The sequence below is a fragment of the Aedes aegypti genome, chromosome 3 (genome assembly GCF_002204515.2).
Source record: "Aedes aegypti strain LVP_AGWG chromosome 3, AaegL5.0 Primary Assembly, whole genome shotgun sequence".
NCBI classification, from domain to species: domain Eukaryota; kingdom Metazoa; phylum Arthropoda; class Insecta; order Diptera; family Culicidae; genus Aedes; species Aedes aegypti.
This window is the reverse complement of record NC_035109.1, coordinates 362,574,929-362,596,868: the sequence shown is the minus strand read 5'-3', so window position 1 is coordinate 362,596,868 and position 21,940 is coordinate 362,574,929. Positions and strand designations below refer to the sequence as shown.

Here is a 21,940-nt window from a genome sequence, read left to right as displayed (position 1 = left end):
GAAAGGGCCGCATGCGGCCCGCGGGCCGCAATTTGGTGACCACTGGATTACGGTATTTCCTTGACCACTATGAAAAGAATTCTTGGAAAACCTTAGAAGAAAATCAAAAGGGATACTGTGTTTCCTCCAGAACTTCTTCCAGATTTCTCAAGGAATAGCATAAACTTTTATAGTGACTCGTTGAAGTTTTCTTCAGGAGTACATATGGTCGCCGTTAAGTCAGAGGGGACCAAGTACAAATCTTGAGAAAATTGGATTATTCGCTCATTAGATGCAAAATTAGTTTACCTACGTTACACTTTGATCAGATTTGAAGAATGCTGTAAACTGCGAGAGATATGTAATAAATTTACTTTGGATGATCAACAAAAATCGATAAAAGTGTGCAGTCAGAATGGACCAAGTGCTTATTACCATAACAGCGAAAATGATCAGCGCGCTTAGGAATGCGAGGAAATGAAAGACATTTCGGGAGATTTGTCAGATTTTTCGACATCGAATCATTCTTCTACTTATCCATCAATAGAAATTTATAAATATTACATGATTCGATGCATTTGATTTTGATTTTTGACCATTTACCATATTCGGATGGGTGGCCAGAAATTGCAACAAATTCTGTGCAGACAGAGCGGACCAAGTGTTGAAAAGCAATAAAATGATTGATTACTGCATTTTTTGAGTCAATTTCAGAGTCCGATAGAAGTTTACGGTAGTTCTATGGTGTATGTATGGCATGTCCTACGATCCGCTTATTGGACCAGCATATTTTGGTCGGTACTCAAGATTTTCACTTGGTCCACTCTGACTGAACGCATATTTGAATATTTCTGGTCTTCAACGCCCTGACCCTGCGAAACCTTAATTTTCAAGCTATCGTAATGCCACTGATTTTGGTATTCACCATATGGGTTGTTTAAGAATTTAAGATACTGGTGTCGAAGGGTCTTGATAATCTGTTTATCTTAGAGATATGCTCCAAGTTTGACAATGGAAGCATTGAATGATTGTTATTTTTCAAGAAATTGTTCAGTCAGAGTGAACCAGCTCACTGAACGGTGGTCTTTGGTTCAGTCAGAGTGGACCAACTACATATAGTCCATAAAAAAATCGTTCTATTAGAGGTTTTGATTATGATTTTTCATGATTATCACTTCACATTATATTGTTTGATAGTAACATAAAGACGTGTAAAAATATTGAACCGAAATTTAAATGAATTCAAAAATTACAAAGTGTTAGACTTTAAGCCCATTTTTCTCAAAATATCAAAAATGTCACTTGGTCCACTCTGACTTAACGCCGACCATATAGGAGATCATCCAAGGATTCCGCTAAAAAATCCTCAAGAAACTCATCCGCCCACTCTTGCAGGGATTTGATCAGGAACTCCTCCAGTAATTTTTCGTGGAAAGCTTAATGAATTTTCTTCAGAGATTCTTCCACCGTTTTCTGTAGTAGTTACTGTAGGAGACTTTCCCAAGATTTCAATAGTAATTCTGACAGAAAAACTCACACTGATTCATTCAAATCCTACAAGAGTTCCTCCGGGATTTCCTAAGTCGTTTTTTTCTATTATTCTTTAAGACATTACCACAGAAATTCCTTCAAAAACCCTACGAAATAAACGCAAAAGATCGGCTGCTTGGGCACGTCAGGAGTTAATCATCAATATTAACCTCCTTTTCTCAAGCAGCCTAGATAGCCGCGTAGTGTCGGTAGCGGTTGTTTAAACTGGCTAAGAATTAACACTACGGACTGCCTGTTCCGGTGGTAAAAGTCCACCTCACAGGTGACCCCTAATTTATGGTGTGATGCGTACCGTGCCTAGAAATGAATGGTTAGGGGGGTCTAAATAAAACCTAACCGCTAACGGAGCCTGTGGGGTACCAGGGCGCCCTCCACAGTATTGAGTCCTTCCTGTGCTACCCGGAGCAATGGTGCAGGTGACCTTGTGTTTCTCCGAGATAATCGCCTGCCCTTCTTCAGTCTCTATCCTGAGGCTAAATAAGGGTTGGATTATGAATATGTTGACATTTAATTTAAATTATCACCTATATGGATTCGCATTATGCGTTTTACACAGTGTATTCTGTGCTCTTTCGCCTTTGGCGACTTTAAATAGATACCGATCTGGTTTTTTCGTTGCTGGTCTTTTTCGTGCTGAGATTACAAAAAGCTTAATCCTGCCTAGTTTGGGTTGTGGCTACGGTTAGGTTAGCTCAGATCAATCTTCAGCATAAAAGAACAGCAACGATCAATCTTTGCAGACTCATGCAAAATGGTGCAGCCCAAGTAGCGCTAGTTCAAGAACCCTACTCCCGTAGAGGGAACTTCTATCTAGGTAACCTTATGGACCCAGTTTTTGCTACTTTCAGCAAATTTGAAATGACAAACTCGCGCTCCATGCCCCGCGCATGCGTGCTCGTTAATAAAGCAATCGTTGCTACACTCATTTTTGAGTTAACTACCAGAGATGTATGTGCTGTCACAATTGATGTTTCTGTTGGTGACCTCAACAGGAAATACGTCTATTGTTCGGTATATTTACCACATGATGAACCATCCCCAACGGATGACTTCAAACGAGTTGTCGTACACTGCGTAACAAAAGGCCTTCCGCTGATTGTGGGCAGTGATGCCAATGCTCATCACATCATCTGGGGCAGCTCGGATATCTATTTGAGAGACTCCAGTCTGATGGAATACTTAAGTAGTACAGACCTTGGATTACTTAACATAGGCAATCGCCCAACCTTAATGGTTTCTAATAGAGAAGAAGTGTTAGACATAACGCTCTGCTCGAATAGAATCAGTCACGAGTTGACGAATTGGCATGTATCCGATAAGGAATCATTATCTGATCATCGCTACATTTTCTTTGAACATTCAAATGTAATTGCGCAGACTTTGCGTTTTAGGAATCCCCGATCAACAAACTGGGAACTCTATATTGAATTGGTTGTGACCAAATTTCATGGATATTCTCCGTCCATTGAAAATCCAAGTGATCTGGATGATGCCGTTGATACTACAACATCCTACATTATGGAAGCTTTTGAAGAAGCATGTCCTCTGCGGTCTGTAAAGACTACAAGAGGGACCCCATGGTGGAATTCCGATCTGACTAGACTCAGGAAACTATGTAGAAGGAGTTGGAACAGACGCCGTTCAGCTGGATCACAGTCGTTCAAGTCGGCTCGCAAGGCTTACAAGAAGGCTCTTCGTTCTGCTGAACGATCCGGCTGGAAAAACCTTTGTACAAATGTTTCCAGTTTGAGTGAAGTCAGTCGGCTGAACAAAATCCTTGCAAAGTCTAAGGATTTCCAAGTGAACGAAATTCGCTTATCCAATGGTGACTTTACTTCTTCCGATGAAGAAGTTTTAGAATGTTTATTCAATACACACTTCCCCGGATGTGTGAACATAGCATCTACGGATGATCCAAATGTCTTTTCATGTAGTTACGAGTCTCTGGCCTCGGCTCGCAGTATCGTAACTACTGAATCGATTCAATGGGCACTTAATAGTTTTGCTCCTTTCAAATCTCCAGGAGCGGATGGGATGTATCCTGTTCTGCTCCAAAAGGGATTTGAGTTTATCAAACATGTTTTGAAAAAGCTACTTGTAAGCAGTTTTGCTACCGGGTACATTCCCAAATCCTGGCGTGATATTACTGTAAAGTTTATTCCAAAAGGAGGACGTGCGTCGTATGAGGAAGCGAAGAGTTTTGGACCAATCAGTCTGACCTTTTTTCTTCTGAAATGTCTGGTACGCATTATCGATCATCACATCCGTGATGTTTATTTGGCAAACATGCCTCTTCATGTGAATCAACATGCTTACCAATCTGGAAAGTCCACAGTGACTCTTCTACACAAAGTTGTATACGATATCGAGAAAGCATTCGCTCAGAAGCAATCCTGCTTGGGTGTTTTCTTGGATATTGAGGATGCCTTTGATAACGTGTCTTTCGATGCCATATTGAAAGCCACACGAAACCATGGGCTACCTACAATGATTACCAATTGGATTCATCAAATGCTCAAAAACCGACATCTCTTCTCGACATTGCGTCAAGCAGCGATTCGAAAATTGAGTGTTTGCGGAAGCCCCCAAGGGGGAGTCTTGTCACCACTTTTGTGGAATCTCGTAGCAGATACGCTATTGAGGCAACTCAATAATTGCGGTTTTCCAACTTATGGATTTGCCGACGACTATCTAGCTCTGATGGTTGGTATGTGCATAAGCACCCTATTCGACCTGATGCAAAGTGCTCTTCAGTTAGTCGAGAGTTGGTGTCGCCAATATGGCCTTTCGGTTAACCCGAATAAAACATCTATTGTTCTTTTTACGGAAAGACGAAACCGCGAAGGAATACGACCTTTACGTCTTTTTGGCACTGAGATTAATGTGATTGATCAAGTAAAGTATGTCGGAGTCATTCTAGATTCCAAACTTTTATGGACAGCTCACATTGATTTCAGAGTGAAAAAAGCTTGCATGGCCTTCGGTCAATGCCGGCGAACCTTTGGTAAAACTTGGGGCCTCAAACCCAAATATATCAAATGGATTTACACAACAGTTGTTCGACCAATATTGGCATATGGATGTCTTGTGTGGTGGCAAAAGGGCGAAGTGAGAACAATCCAATCAAAAATGGGCCATCTCCAAAGGATGTGCTTGATGGCGATGTCTGGTGCGTTCTCTACAACTCCCACAGCAGCGCTTGAGGCCATTTTCGACGTTGCGCCACTACACATATATCTTAAACAAGAAGCACTTTCTTGCTCTTACCGTTTATGGTTACTGGATCTACTGGAGAAAAATCCAGTGAATCGAAGATCTACACACACTTCGTTGTTTCCACTTTTGGTGAATTGGGACAAAATTGTCCTTACTCCAAGTGATCTCACAATTGCTTGTAACTTTCCTTACAGGACATTTACCACACAATTCCCTTCACGGGAAGAGTGGACGTCTGGCTATTTGGAAAGAAGTATATCAAACAATATAGTATGTTACACTGAAGGCTCCCTTCTTGAAGGTAGAGCTGGTGCAGGAGTATATTCTCGTGAGCTAAGGCTGAATCAGTTTTACTCACTTGGTAGAAACTGCACCGTTTTTCAGGCGGAAATATTTGCTCTTATGTGTGGAGTGCAATCAGCATTTCAACAGCGCGTAATGGGTAAAGTCATATACTTCTGTTCAGATAGTCAGGCTGCTATAAAAGCTCTCGCTTCGGCCAACTCAAGGTCGAAGCTTGTTATCGCATGTCGAACTCAAATTGAGGAACTGAATTCAGTCAACTCTGTAAACCTTGTATGGGTACCAGGCCATTCTTCCATCGCTGGAAATGAATTGGCTGATGAGCTAGCTCGCGATGGAGCATCGCATGACTTCATTGGCCCTGAGCCGGCTATTCCAATTTCGAAGTGCTGTGTGAAGCTTCAGATAAACTCTTGGGCGGCAACTCAGCACAAGCAATATTGGAATAGTTTGGAGTCATGTCGTCAAACAAAATTGTACATTACTGAGCCATCTCCAAGGGTGGCGAAGTATTTAACAAATCTGTCAAAGCAGAATTGCAGTCTCTTGGTCAGAGCGTTGACAGGCCACTGCCGACTCAACTATCACATGGCAAATATTCAGCGTGCTGATTCATTTGTGTGTGATAGTTGTGACTCCGATTATGGAACTTCGTATCACCTGATATGTAACTGTCCAGTTTTTTCGCAAATGCGATTCCAATTACTTGGTAAACACTTATTAAGTGAAACTGAATTCAGAAGCCTGAATCTTCAGGACATTCTGTTATTCTTAACCCGCTGTGGTAATGAGCTATAGGCTCTCTACGCTCATGCGTTTTGCAGTGCCCTTTTTAGGGCGCTGTTCGAACCCATTGTGGTATGGAGCTACATGCTCTCATTTCGCTTATGCGATTTTCCCTCTTCAAGGGACCCCACTCCTATTTCCTCCCATCTTTCCCTTCCCTTTCCTCTCCCATCGGGTAGATGATAAAATAGGCTCAAATATGGCGATGGCACAAATCTCTCAACTGGTGGGGAGCGTGCCTTTGGAGCCGGTCTTCTGATACCTGATACCTGAATAGAGACTCGTTGAAGTTTTCTTCAGGAGTACATATAGGAGATCATCCAAGGATTCCGCTAAAAATCCTCAAGAAACTCATCCACCCACTCTTGCAGGGATTTGATCAGGAACTCCTCCAGTAATTTTTCGTGGAAAGCTTAATGAATTTTCTTCAGAGATTCTTCCACCGTTTTCTGTAGTAGTTACTGTAGGAGACTTTCCCAAGATTTCAATAGTAATTCTGACAGAAAAACTCACACTGATTCATTCAAATCCTACAAGAGTTCCTCCGGGATTTCCTAAGTCGTTTTTTTAAGACATTACCACAGAAATTCCTTCAAAAACCCTACGAAATAAACGCAAAAAAAAAATTTCTCATGATTTTTCTAGAAAATCTCACCCCAGGAATTTTCTATTGATTTCTTGAGTAATCACTCTGAAGATTCCTCCTGGACAGCTTGGTTGAATTCTACCGTAATTTCTACCGTGTGTTCAACAGCGATGCAGGGTGAACTATTGGGGCAAATCTCGATTAATTTATGATTTCGCCCTAAAATCAATTGGTAATCAAGTGTGCAGCTTCTTGTTATTTGGCAAACGAATGGATACATGTTTATTAACAATGCTACGATGAATGGAAGACACTCCTCTACCTCCTTTCGAAGCGAGACAATAAGATAAAAACGACGCCAAACAGAGCAAATTTCAATTTGCTTTTGTAGTGTTCACAAAATTTAGAACGGGCTGGTTGTCGTTCCAAATGTTGCGCAGAATGAAACGAAGCCGTATGGCAGTTTTATTTATTTGGACTAGAATTGTTCGAATAGCAAATTTAGAACGCCCCGGTAGAGATGCAAAATTTTGGTTTGGTCTATTTAATTGTCAATATTTAGAATAGACCACGACCGCTGAAACCGATCTAAATACTTCATTTTCATACCAGATGTTACCACCAGAGTGGATAAGAGTGGCGTCAATGTCAAATAGAGGCGAACTGTCATTTCCATACAAATACGCCTTCCAATTGAGCAGGAGACCTGCCAAATTTTCTAGATTTCCTAGATAATAAATAGCTAATATAATCGAAAAAAATCAATTGATTCTCGGGATAGTATTCCGCAGAATTTTCTAAAGAAATTTCTGGAAAAATATTGGACAGAATCTCTATAGAAATTTGTGTAGGAATGATCGGAGTAATTATTGGAAAAATAGCTGTAGTAGCTATAGCTGTAGTATATAATGAATACTTAAATATACTATTGAAGATTTCAAGGAGAGAATTCGATTGAAGGATTAGTAAAAAATACCCAAATGAAATTCTTGGATAGTTTTGAAAAAACAAAATCAAAGATATATTCGTGAAAATTACTGGAGGCTGTAGCTCTGGAGCTCTCAAGCATTTCCTGAGCGTATTCTTCCGAGTATCCCTTGAAAAATCACTGGAAGAATTTCTGGGAAATTTGGTGGATAAATCTCTAGAATAATTTATGGAGATATCCCTGTAGGAGAATCTGGAAGTAATCTAAAAATAATCACTATTTGTCACTTTTACTCTGGGAATCTGAGACGAAAGTTTTAAAGAACCTGTCAAACCCGTTATAGTTTCTGAAGTCTTCTTTAGAAGTTGTATAATTTTGCATCATGCTAAAAAAATTTTTCATCGCGCAGAAACTTCATAAAATTTTGTCAAAAATTTAAAAAAAAAAAAAATCTTTTAAAAAATTGTCATAATCTGCTCATAATATTTTTATGAATGATGCCAAAATATCAGTAGGAATTAGATCAAATCATTTTTCAGGAATTAACTGAGAACAACTTTCAGAAATTTCTACATCAGTTTTGTATAAGCCAAGAACTTCTATAGAGTGTGCTGCGGGAGTTCTATAGGAATTGCTCGGAAAATTGTCAAGAGATGCAGCAGTGCTCCGATATATCATACCAATAGTGATCACACGTTTTAAAATCGCTAGCACCATCACACTTGTGTAGTGTATAACATGATGCGAATGGTTAATAGATTAATCCATTTCTTCGTCCAAAGATTCTTCAATAATCTTCTGATGAGGAATGTTTACGGCAATTTGTGCTAGAACATATCCCTTTCGAACGGACGATTTTTCACTTTTATAATCATTTTTCTCGTGCTAAGTGCTAACGTCCAGAATGAATTGTGCACTTCATGTGTTAATGTAACTCATTGGCTATGCATAATTTAAGACGGAATGAAACTATATGTGAATCCGACTCTGTACGAGCCATTCCAAATATTATGTCTAAAACAAATGTGCTGTTTGACCATAGTTATTTTTAAGAAACCATCCATTGATTCATTCACAAATGCCATAGAGGATTGTTCCATTTTTGTAACGGTTAAAGAAGTTTCTTGTAGCAATAATTACAGTTAGTTTCCCAGGATTTTTATTTTACATATTCACAGTCATTCTTCGCACCAAGCAGGCCTTTGGGGGGTTATGCACAAACCATCTCAATCTCTACTAGGCATGAGAATACCATGAAAAACCTCATCATGTCTTCCATCCTCTATAAGAATAAGTACGACGTTGATCGAGGTTGTATGTATTTCTAGGCGATGATAAATAGTTTACTTTATTTTCCAAGTTTTTGACTGATCTTGTTTTTTTTTTGTTACATCGTGGGTAAGACAATCCTTTGACTGTCCTACCCAGGTGTTTTTGTGCGAAGTACATGTGCTACCTGTCCTACCCACTTCCCGTGCCACTAATTTGAGATGAAAATCTTATATTAATTGCATTTCAAATGCGCCAGCTCATGGATCAACCAAATGAGTTGAATTTTTTAGGAAATCTTTTTCAAACCTCAAAACATAATTCTATGGGTACACCGTGAAATTCTACAATGTTTTCTTACATACTGAGTTGGGCCAGTATGGTGCATGAGTATTGGTCATGTTTGCGTAATATTTGTAAAAGAACTTTCAAGGTAGCTTGCCCCACACCACCACCCCTACGGGAATCCTGGCTACGCCCATGACAAGAAGGTTTTCTTTCAGAGATCAAACTCAACGAAATTCCATTCTTAAATGCAATTGTATTCACGCTTTACAAACTTATATCATTAAAATCCTTAAACATCTAGGACCTCAAGGTGTACGCTTAAAAGCGCCAAATCACACCCGGAGGACGCATTACGCGATTAATCACAACACACAACCTTTGGGCGCCATTAAGGCATTAAGTTCTGCTTTCCGCCCCATTTAACCCTTGCCCCGGGTCTTCCCTGCGATGATCGTTTGCTCTCACACTATGTGGGCGTTGGCAGCATCATCCTGTTCCCGTTCCCGCTCCTCGGCCACCGGAGTGAGGGACGAGTGTTTCTGATTATCCCGACGCTGCTGCTGACTGTGGGTGGGTGACGCCGCCGCGTGCAGTTGATTATACCCATTCTCCCAGGGCGGCGTCGTCGTTGGGACCAGTTCTTCAGATGCGGGCAATTGCTGCTCCTGCTGAAGGTAGTTAGGGTGGTGGTGGGGGTGCCGTTGATGACGATGACGTAGTACTTTTGAGATGCTGCTGCCATTGCCAGCATTGCCGGAGCTGGAAAGCAACAACGTTATCGATCGATACCGGAAGCACACGAATACGGCAAATATGGTCAAACCGCACCAACTGAGCGCGTACAGCAAGTTGTACCGGCTGGCCACGAACAGGATCCAGTGCAGCAGCTGCAGGACCGTCGCAAACGAGGACAGGATGGCTCTGTGGGGGAAGAAAGTGAGAGGGGGGAAATTGAAAAGTTGCAAGTGATTGATTGGTTGGCTAAGATGCAGGAAGCTGGAGGTTCTACCTAGTTTCTTAAATTTAATGATGAGGAAATTTCTTCTGAAGTATAAGCTGATACATGACAATTTACTAATAGCTTCACATGGTCCACAACTTTTAGTTTTAAAACTACTAACAGCAGTAAAACAGTTTTTCTCAGTGTTACTTTTTTCTACCTATCCATTCGATCCTTCTATGAACCCGTGTTCTCGAATTTTCGTTGGACCCGTTAGCGAGAGCTAGCGATTGTAATCCTTTTTGGACACCGTCTTGGAAAAAAAAACTCGTAGAAGGTCAGTTCTTCTTTCGTTTATTCGCTGAACATGATTGCAACCACAAAAAAAGGGAAAGTGAATCTCTGATTTCACAATTTCTTTCCAAAAAGTTGGTTTTCAAATTGTCACTAAATGTGAGCAATGGAAGAAAGGACATTCTCCGGAACGCACGCTGTCTTCAAGGGTGCAATAGTTAATGTTGATATTTGCATCGAAATTAACAATCAGTTCGATGCTTTAGGCAAATTTTCCTAACAGTAAATCAAAGCAGCCTCTAGCCCAGGCTCTTTGATTCAAGTGAAGCAAAGAGTGCCGCCTATCGTGGTCAACTATTCCGAATTTGTAGTATTTAGGCAGGAGATTTTGAACTCCATTAGGGGAATCAAGGTTTTCTTCTAAATCGCAAAAAAGAAGACAGTCGCGTTTTGCTGGAAAATTTAAAGATTGTGAACATCGTCTCAAACACAGAGGAGAAGCACTAATCTTTTACTTATGACGATAAACCTGAACGTTTGTTCAAGGTTGTCTTATAAGGTCTCTCAAGTGACTATGAGACCTGAAGAAATCAAGAAATGGAAATGATTAAAGTTCTAAAAAAAACCAGACTAATGATCGATGTCCCTGTGACATGGAAAAATTCCAAACCCCTGGAGGAAATTTCTACACATCTACTTAGACTTCAATATTTTTTTAGTTACCACTAGGAGCCCCGCGATCAAATATCAGTTGTATCTAAAATTTCAATCAGTCATATCTCAGCAACCGTTTAACCAATTTACAAAACTCGTTCACCTATGTCATGTCCATATTTCATAGTTCAGTACGGTAGGAAACAAAATGTTTCTAGGGGTATTCAAGTTTCCCCTAGAACAATTGACAAATACATTTTTACGCACACTGAAGCGGCATGAGATTCGTGTCCAGTTTTACCGCAAATGTTATAAAATGTTTTCCAAACGCGAATGACCTAAGATAACTTTATAAATAATGCTGTGAACGAAATTTACTTGTAGACTTGCAGAGAACATGTTTGAACAAATATATACAAATATACATTACACCCAAAATTAAAATTACTGAATAAACGAACATTTTGCCTATGAATCAAAATTCGAACTACGTACGTGTAGTTTTTTCGACATTAACTTGATTGCAGAAGTCTAGACATAATTTTTGAGAAGAAATAGAAATTCTAGATTACACTAAAAACGTATTTTGATTTAAGAACTTTAGGAAATCTTATATTTAACCTTTACGTTACCGGCCTCCGACAAGGCATTTTCAAATAGCTGCCATTTCGTCAATTCCAATTCGATTTCTTTGAAACCACCGTCAGTTTACCTTAAAAAGGTTTCAGTCATTTGTCTTATATGGAGAATGCTGAATTCGGAACCATGCCGGAGATATTCCGGATTGTACTGGGGTCACGAGGGTGCCGAATTCGGGAAATGTGATTAATTTTTAATTTATTGCAGTTACAACGCTGAAGTTTTTATGTAAAATATAAGATAAAGGACTATTGTCATCATTTCAACATAATTCGGATAAGTGAACCGTTCCGGAACATTGTAGCCGGTTCCGCTAGGGCCAGTTTGGGGACATTTCCGTTCCATGTCCAAAACATACCGTGCGACGTCTCAATCTTCATGAATTCGGGAGAACATGTCAATAAAAGAAGAAAAAACCCCGGTACAAACAAATGTGGCCACTTCAGATCTCCTGGCACAGGTTCCACGAGGGTCTCTTTGGGGACATTTACGTTTTATGTCCAAAACATACCGTGCGATGTCTCAATCATCTTGAATTCAAAAGTACATGTTGACAAAGGAAGAATAAACTAAACATCCATAGATGTGGCCACTCCAGAGCGCCTGACACAGGTTGCGCCAAGGCCTCTTTGAGGACATTTCCGTTTCTTGTCGGAAACATACCGTGTGACGTCTCAATTTTCATGAGTTCGAGGGAACTTGTCAATAAACGAAGATTTGGCTACTCCAGAGCAATAAAATTTGAATTGGAGCGAATTAACTGGCTTATTTGAAACTCAATAAAATAAAATAAAAAAAGAAAATATACATGAAGAATTTGTCAGCAAAAGATTTTGCGGATAGAGCATGAGCTCAAGCATAGATGTACGCTTCGTAGTTGCACTCCGTGATTGACCGGAGCAGTCGAAGATGCACAGAGATTTAATGAATGGGGCTTGGGTTTAGCGAACGATTCTCAAAGAGCACGAATCGAGAGTTCAAAGACTGAATATACCTCTGCATCTTCACAATTTTCTTAGTGGGTGTTTCTGGTCCCATCGCTCGCTCCAGCTGGAGCAAGCAATAAAATCGATGGACCAAACATTTATGACTGGATTACACCACTTTTTCTTCGCACCGCGCGAACCGGACACTTCTGATTTCTATTGCATCGCTCTCCCCTGTAGGGGCAAGTGACACAATGGATGGACCGAACACTAGTCTGTAAGAAAACCCTTTGCGGGTAAAAGATGAAATCTTGAATGGGTTCCAAATTAGATAATTGCTGGCTAGATTATTGTTTAATTTTTTTTGTGTATAGAGACTTTACCCAGAATTATTGTTTAATTTCTGATGAAATCCTTAACATATTCTAAGCAAAATTTTTATTCTGTTGCACGTGGAATTCCTCCATGCATGAATTAGCGGTACGATTGACGGAACCGGCGTTTGGTCGAATTTCCTCTTCTTTGAACGGGCAATAGGTTGTTCTTTTTTTATACTGTTAAAACAATTATTGGCAGTAAATATGCCAAACGTCTGTAAGCAAAGAAATTCCATAAATTATAAGACTGTTTATATGGTGTATTCGTGAGGAGTTCCAAAGCGAATTCCTTTTAAGTTTTTATCAACAAATTTATTGAGAACCCTGATTAATTAATAGAAAATTTTCTTCGAAGTTTACAATAGATTCTTGGTAACATTCTAGCCAAAACCTGTCCAGAAAGATCCTACCTAAAACTGCATCAGTGAAGAGAAGCCACATCAGTTAGTATGTATTTTATCCTAGATTTATTTGAATACATTTCAGAATTTTCAATATGCTTTGCCCGTGGCACATCATGTTTTGTTCAAAGAATTTTCAAAAAAGGCGAGGCCTATTCCTTGTGCTCTGTAGTAGTGATTTCTGTTGATAGCGAGGTCATTCATAAAATAGGCCTTTCTGGAACGGAGTGGAAACACAGGGTCTATTCCTCATTAATTGACATGTTTTGTTGAATTCATGAAGATCAAAACGTTGCACAATAGGTTTTGGACATGAAACTGAAATGTCCTGATGGCCACATCACATGTTAATAAGTTGATTCTTCTTTTATTGACATGTTTTTTTTACAATTCACAAAGATTGAGACAAAAGCAGAAATATTCCCAGAGAAGCTCTTATGGAACCTGTGCCAGAAGCTCTGGAGTGGCCAAATCTTTTACATTTTCTTTACCTTGTTATTTTTCATTCATTGGCAAGTTATTTAAAATTTATTAAGATTGAGATGTCACACGGTATGTTTTTGGACATAAAATGGAAATGTTCCCCAAGAAACCATCGTGGAACCTGTACCTGGAGATCTGGAGTGGCCACATCTGTTCGTACCGAGCTTTTTCTTCTTTTATTGACAAGTTCTCTCGAATTCACGAAGATTGATACGTCGCACGGTATGTTTCCGACAAAAAACGGAAATGTCCTCAAAGAGGCCCTGGCGGAACCTGTGACATGTTCTCTCGAATTCACGAAGATTGAGACGTCGCACGGTATGTTTCCGACAAAAAACAGAAATGTCCTCAAAGAGGCCCTGGCGGAACATGTGTCAGGTGCTGTGGAGTGGCCACGTCTATGGATATTTAGTTTATTCTCGTTTTATTGACATGTTCTTCTGAATTCAAGAAAATTGAGACGTCGCACGATATGTTTTGGACATAAAACGGAAATGTCCCCAAATAGGCCTTCGTGGGACCTATGCCAGGATCTGGAGTGGCCACATCTGTTTGTACCGGAGTTTTTCTTCTTTTATTGACATGTTCTCAAAGAGGCCCTGGCGGCACCTGTGTCAGGTTCTCTGGAGTGGCCAAATCTACTGCCATTTAGTTTATTCTTCCTTCATTGACATGTTCTCCTGAATTCATGAAGATTGAGACGTCACACGGTATGTTTTGGACATGAAACGAAAATGTCCCCAAACTGGCCCTGGCGGAACCGGCTACGATGTTCCGGAACGATCCACTTATTCAAATTATGTTGAAATGATGACAATGGACCATTATCCCACGTTTTACATAAAAACTCTAGTGTTGTAGCTGAAATAAATAAAAAAATAATCACATTTACCGAATTTGTCACCCTGTGACCCTAGTACAATCCGGAATATCTCCGGCATGGTTCCGACTACAGAATTGTCCATTTATGACAAATAACTGAAACCTTTTTAAAGTAAACTGAGGGTAGTTTCAAAAAATCAAATGGAAATTGATGAAATGGCAGCTATTTGAAAATGCCTTGTCGGAGGTCGGTAACGTAAAGGTTAATAAAAATCATTAACCGTCTTCAATATCAATAGCCAAAGTGAGCATCGTTTTAGCATGTGGACACCAATACGTAGCTGGACCAAACATAAATCATGCGAAATGGTTCAACTTAACTTAACTGTCGTCCTCTAAAATATCAATTTGAAAATTATAAGCCGTATCAACGCCCTGAAGTAGTTTGACCTTATTCTACGAAATGCAGTCGCATCTTAACCCCCCGAAGACATTAATTCATTGTCCAAATTGTATCAACGCCCTGTTGTAATTTGACATTATCCTTTGTAGATCAGGTACATCTTGGCGCCCTCGACATCAGATAGAAATCATAAGCTGCATGAACGCCCTAGAGTTTTTCAACCTTAACCCACGTAGACCAGGTGTACTCAACCCCCTGTATGACATTAATGGAAATGTCCTAGTTGTATCCACGCCCTGGAGTAATTTGACCTTAAGGGTTCCGGGTCATTTGGCCGAATGCCGTTTGGCTGAATGCCATTTGGTCGAAAGGGTAATTTGGCCGATTGCCATTTGGCCGAAATTGAAAACAATAGTGAACTACAGTTAGTATGAATTTGTAATGAATTTCAAAAAACTTATTCTGCTCATTCGTAAAGAAAGATAAATCATCATTGATACACAAATAATTAGCTCTTTAGTATTATTTCAAAAAACAGTCAGTGCTGAAAGAAAAACGTCCTAAATGTAAGCAATCATTCACTTCTCTGCTGGGGGTGAGAGCTGCCAGCTAAAAAAAATTAAATTAAATTTTAAGTTAAAAAAATGGGTAGGGAATTACGTTTATACCTAGTTTTAATATATAATGTGTGCAAACGATGGTTTTCTTCAAGTCGAGTCTAGTACACGACACTGAAGACGGCCTTACAGTTGAGGTCGAAATACTCGTATCTGTTAAAGGATACAAACTCTAGTGGAATTAAATGGTATAGTACTAAATACGTTTTTTTTTCATCTACCCACTTATTTTTTTTTTTTTTTTTTTGACTTATTGCAAGTCAATTCCACAAGTCAGTTTAAAGCAAATAAACTTGCTGCCTAATGCATTGAAAAAGCAAATAAGTAGCTATGAAAGTATATTTACCAGGCTGTATTTCAACAGAAACATACAAATTTTCAAAAACTTTGGTTTTAAACGACGGAAAAAGTAACTTTAACAGAACCCATTGTTGAAGTAAGGGACATTACATTACCAAAATGTGAAATTCGTATCCGTGATTATATATGATGATCTTACACTCCTGATCCGTCCTTGAAAAGTGAGGAGAAGGCAATTTAAACGCACTCGCGATCCTGCTATGAAAATTATATGGCAGGATCTGCAAAAAGAAATTAAAAAACGGGTTTTTTCAATTACACTGCGGAACACTGTCTCAAGCATGAAAATACCGCTATTTACTTAATTAAGGGTTGCTGAATCCATTGCCGTTTAAAAAATTTTACAGCACGTCTAGTTCTCGTAATATTGGCAGTTGAAAATGTAAAATATGACTTTTTAGGTCAACTTGCATGCAAGTTTGACAGCTTGAATGGCAATTTTTTTTTGCTTAATTTGCCACATAATTCAAACTTTATGTGTATAAAAATACTTATCATCAAAGTTTATAATACTATCGACATTCAAAAGTTATTTTTTTGGTTATTAAATTAATTAACTAATTACGCGTGGTAAAGATGGACAAATTATGGGTGAAATTATGAAAAAATCCACGAGCTCGGCTGGGATTCGAACTCAGGACTCTTGTATGCTAGACGAGCGCTTTACCAACTAAACTACCGAGCCACTTGGTGACCCAATAACTGAGTTGGTTACAAGTTTAGAATTCAAATCCCTACAGACCACGCGAGCACGTGGATTTTTTTCATAATTTCACCCATAATGTGTCCATCTTTACCACGCGTAATTAGTTAATTAATTTAATAACCATGCGGATTTGATTACCGAACAGCTCAATATAAGCGTCAATTTATTTTTTGGTGTTTTAGAAAAGTATTGTATTTCACCATATAAGAGAAACAAAGAGATTTGTATGGAGACTGCTGAAAAAAATCGATGAAATTTAAATTTTAACGTGCAATTTCAACCAAATTACTTCTAAAATGAAAGTTGAAGTCCTATTTCACATGTTTGCAGGATTGGATTACAAAAAAGATTGATAAATGAGCAATTCTCGCTGAAACCAGGCCGCCATCGGCACCCATCGTTAGAATTCCAATTTTATGTCACTGATCGCTAGTTTTCGATAAAACTTAAGGGTGGTCCTTTCTGTTTTCTCAAATTGGTGGACCCCTCGTACGCCAGCTAGCTGAACAGTTTGCGAAAAAGCCCATTTTTTGATAAATCTTGGGTATTTCTTCACGGGATATGTCTCATATTTCGCTTGGAACACATAGCAAACTTAGTGGCATCGTATAGAGAAAGGATATAGCTTTCATTTAAACTTGAAAAAATTTTGGCGGCCGTTTTGAATTTGGCCGCCATCTTGAATTCAAAAATGTCATTTTTGTTACGCTGAGTTAGGAAACAAAAATTTTGAGAATAAAATTTCCAAATTTCCCTGGCTCTAAGCTCTTTTGGAAATTATCAAAATTTTGAAAAACCTCATTAGCCAATACCGGCATTAAAAGAAGAAAACAAATTATAACTAAATTATTGCGAAAAAGCTCATAACCTTGCCATGCAGTTGAAAGCGCGTACAATATAAATTTAGGACTTACTAGTTCAATTGAAATTCAAATTACTCAGGATTTTGAAAACATTCTCAATCATGAGAACATTTCTAAAAATTCCTGGGAGATTTAATTGGAAGAAGTGAAAACTATCATTCAAATAAATCAAAACATGAAAGCTCCTTACGATGATGGAATTTTTTACATCCATATCAAGAAACTTCCAGAAAGTAGCTTATCATTCTTAGTTGATATATTTAACAAATGTTTTCAGTCGGAATATTTTCCTGACAAATGGAAAAACACCAAGGTTGTATAAATTTTAACACAAGATAAAAATCCTTCAGAAACTTATAGCTATCGTACAATCAGTTTGCTTTCCTCCATCAGTAAACTTTTTGAAAAAGTAATTTTGAACAGAATGTTGGTCCACATCAATGAAAATTCAATTTTTGTCAATGAACAGTTCGGATTCCGACATGGACATTTGACCAGCCACCAAATTTTACGTGTAACAAATTTGATTCGTTCTTATAGATATAGAAAAAAGCATTCGACAGTGTTTGGCATGAAGGCTTAATTGTAAAATTAAAAAAAACTTCAATTTTAGAATAAGCATTTTTATCTGCTGAATCGAAGTGTAATGTTTGAAAATTTTGAACTGCTACGGCGAAGAAAAAAGAAATGTTAATAATAGCTTTGTTTAGTTTAACGAAAGATTCACCCCCGCACCAAATGCACGATGTACAAAACGCTCATATGACCGGTAGTCCTCTACGGGCATAAGACGTGGACTATACTCGAGGAGGACTTGCAAGCTCTTGGGTTTTTCGAACACCGAGAACGATCTTTGGCGGCGTGCAGGAGAACGGTATGTGGCGGCGAAGGATGAACCAAGAGCTCGCTCAACTCTACGGCGAACCCAGTATCGTGAAGGTAGCTAAAGCTACGCTGGGCAGGACATGTTGCAAGAATGCCGGACAACAACCCTGTTAAGATAATGTTTGCTACGAATCCGGTCGGAACAAGAAGGCGTGAGGCGCAGCGAGCTAGGTGGATTGACCAGGTGCACCAGGACCTGGAGAGCGTGGGTCGCAGTCGGGGATGGAGAGAAGCGGCCATGAACCGAGGGAATTGGCGAAATGTTGTTGGCGAGGTTTTATCAAGATAATTGATGTAAAGCCAAATAAATGAATAATAAGTTTGACGAAATTAGGATGATTGTTTTTCCTAACACATTGATATAAGAATTAATGTTATTTTTTCATTGATGCTACAAATGTATTTGAAAATATATAAAAGCTATAATCTTTTCAATACTTACAGCTCTTTCCTGTGGTAGACATAGGTTGAATACTCGGAGCTATCTGAAATCTCGTAGCAACTGTCCATCGCCGTGAGCAGCTGATGTCGGCGGTTGAAAATCCCCCGCAGGATAATCAAATTGACTAGAACACTTAACAGCAAACCGCTGAAAATGGTACAGAGAGCGACCATTTTGTCTGAAATAAGTTAGGTATCAATTAATAGTCAAATTTCTTATAAGCCAAGTACAAGTTCAAAACATACCATTAAAGTACATTGTTAGCAGAACGGAAGCCACCCAGAAGATGCAGCATCCAAACGCCAAGTACACCACGTTTCGATTGTCTATCTTCTGGTAGTTGCTCAGACTTGTGAACAAGGAATACAAATTGGCTGCCGCAAAAAGGACATATGCCGCTCCAATGAGGAAGTACACGATAGTTGAGTAGAAAGCTGAAAATTTCGGAATTTTGAATAACCTGGTCAACTCTAAACTAGAATCAGACTAACCTTCGTTGAACTCGGTCAGCGCCGCCTCCAGTAACAGTGCGGTGAACAGCAATCCCGCATGGATCAGAATCAACCGTCCGAACACGGTCTGGAAGCTGGGCTCGAAAGCGTACAACAACACCGTCACGAACAGGAGCAACAGTGCCATGCCAATGATCAGCTTATCAACCCAGTCGAACGGATCCGGAGTGTAAATGGCATCGCACACGTGTGCGATCAGTACCGAACTTCCCGTTTCCTCCAGGCAGTAATCCTTGTAGATCAGCACCTTTTCTGCGGTGGACACCATCAGGGACCCGTTCTGGATCACCGTGAACATTGCTCCGTCGTTGAACACCAGACTGGATCGAAGGTAAAATTGATTGATTAATGCTGATTACGTGGCATGAATTGATCGAACTTACTGTTTCCCGATGCAATGGCCATCGACGGTCAGGTTATGCTTGAGGTACGTCCCGAATTTATAGCAGGATCGATCGTACAGATGCACCTCGCGGCTAACGACCGGGAAGCGTGGTCGACGCAGTGGAATGCGGCATTTGCTGATGCTTTCGTGCAGGAATGACTGGCCCATGGGGCAGCATTTGTTCACTGTTAGCCCCGCAAGTGCTTTGATTGGTTGTGGCTGCAAAAAAAAACGAAAATACGAGTTTATTAGTGTTTTTGGGGGCTTCCTTAGTTTAGTGGATAAATTCACGGCTCTCCGCCAAAGGACGAAGCCTTCGTGTTATCTGTAGTAGATTGCAAAGCCAAGGTCAAGGTGTCTGCGTTTAATTCCCAGTCGCGACTTTTCGGTCCAGGATCTCTTCGTAAGGCAGCGTCCATAAATGACGTAGCATTTTCAGACGATGTTTACAACACCCTCCCCCTACTCCATGGCAGCCTATTTTCACATATCTATTACACCTTTGGTCACAAAATCATGGACTCTACCCTAAAATACTACATCATTTATGGACGGTCCCTTATGGAAATTTATTCGACTACGGCCTGTCATATGAATTACGAATACGAAAATGGCCACTTTGGTAAAGAAAGCCGGAGACATAATGCCAGTAAAAAGAAAAAAAAAAGTTCTTTTAATTTTTAATCCATTTTAACTCTAGTTTTGTATTACAGTCATCTCTCCCTTAAGCCTGATTTGCTGCTGAACAGGAATCGCTAAAGAAATTTCTCGCCGATTCCTTGCAGAAACTTTCTACAGCAACTCCCGTTTGAACTGACATCTCTTTTCAACTGCGTACTGCGATCAGAAAAAAAAGCGCTTCCTTGATCGATTCCTTGCAGGAATTTTGCATGCATCAAGATAGGCCAAGAAATTACTTGTCAGCAGCGAATCAGGCTTTACTCGATATTCTGTACCTCGATATTTCCCCTTAACTCGATGGAATGCGCGGTCCCTTCAATTTAGCATGCTTTGATACCTCTGTAAGTCGATACCTCTCTAACTCGATGTTCCCTAATTCGATGCTATCTGTTTCAGTTTTTCAAGTAAGCTTACCTCTCTAACTCGATATTTTCATGAACAGTTCCAAATGTCCTCCAAACATTAATAAATTTCATGAATTTGATTCTAATGATCAAATTGATAGTTAAATCAAATTTAACTGTCAATTTCTGGATGCTAAAATTTTTAATTTTTGCAGATCGGTAAAAAAGTTTCACATAGGTAAATGTGAAAAAAATGTATTGTTTTTCACGTTAAAATGACTATTCAGAAATTATTTTGTCAAAATAATGAAAAGTTTAAAATTTGAAAAATATGTGTTCTGTATCTCGATACCTTCCTAACTCGATGGGGGGGTCCCCGATTAGTCCCTTCAATATCGAGTAAGGGAGAGTTAACTGTACTTGTGTGATCTTAAAGAGCATTTCTCCCTCTTCTGTTTGAGTGAGCCACTGCGACCAGTATTTTGATCTATTTTAGCATTACCTCCCATTATCTCCGTAGAGTACAGTTTCTTTCACGTTTCTGCATTGCCATCGGCACAGAAAGCATATTGACGATGGAAGATGCATTCAGATCTGCAGAACGAATTTTTAATCAATAACTGTCTTCTGAAAAGTTGTTCGTATCAACTAGGCCTTAGAGGGAGGTTTGGAGAAATTCTGGAAACATTCCAGTGTGATTCTGTAGCATTAATTATGAATTATTAACCTCTCTTGCTACGTTTCTGTATGGATCCTCTTAAACGTTTGTAAGGTTTGTCACATTTTCCATAACCTCCTAGACAATCAGAATGTACGTTTAATAAAATCTCCTTTTGCGTGATATACTTCAACATCTTTTTACGACCGAACTTTCTAAAACGGTTGACCACTTTTTATGACACGCGTAACAAAAATAAAATTTTTGTGAACAATGTTTAAATTACAATAGGGAATCTAGACTCTAGAACGGTTTAGGTAAAACAAAAGAAGAAATATCAAACGTCGAAAGACAAAACTATCGGAAGGAAATGGCCATAGAACGAAACATCAGGCGATTAGTGGCGAAAAACTCACGAAAATCGGATTTTAAAAGACCCGTGCGAAGAAATCGTGCTCGCTTATTACGCATTAACTTTTATTCTAAAATACAGAAGGAAATACAAAGGTTGGCAATATTTTCTCTTCCGCTGTTTGACAAATGACAGCTAGTCTTGCTTCCGTTTCTGAAACGTCACCAGGTCGTCAGCGCCCTTCAGAAATTCCGCTTACACTCCTCCTCGCTGACGAACTGCATTTCCGG

General features: G+C 39.4%; 1 protein-coding gene across 1 annotated transcript in view; it reads right to left on the bottom strand.

The window, feature by feature from the left end:
- Positions 1 to 9,139: 9,139 nt before the first annotated feature.
- LOC5566893 overlaps positions 9,140 to 21,940 on the bottom strand; it is a 37,506-nt gene continuing 24,705 nt past the window's right edge. The window contains exons 2-6 of the mRNA XM_001651256.2: positions 19,614 to 19,834; positions 19,210 to 19,550; positions 18,964 to 19,152; positions 18,719 to 18,896; positions 9,140 to 9,827 (exon numbers count right to left, since the gene is read on the bottom strand). Of these exons, the coding sequence (XP_001651306.2) occupies positions 9,368 to 9,827; positions 18,719 to 18,896; positions 18,964 to 19,152; positions 19,210 to 19,550; positions 19,614 to 19,834 (1,389 nt within the window). The 3' untranslated portion in view covers positions 9,140 to 9,367. The remainder of the gene's footprint in view (positions 9,828 to 18,718; positions 18,897 to 18,963; positions 19,153 to 19,209; positions 19,551 to 19,613; positions 19,835 to 21,940) is intronic.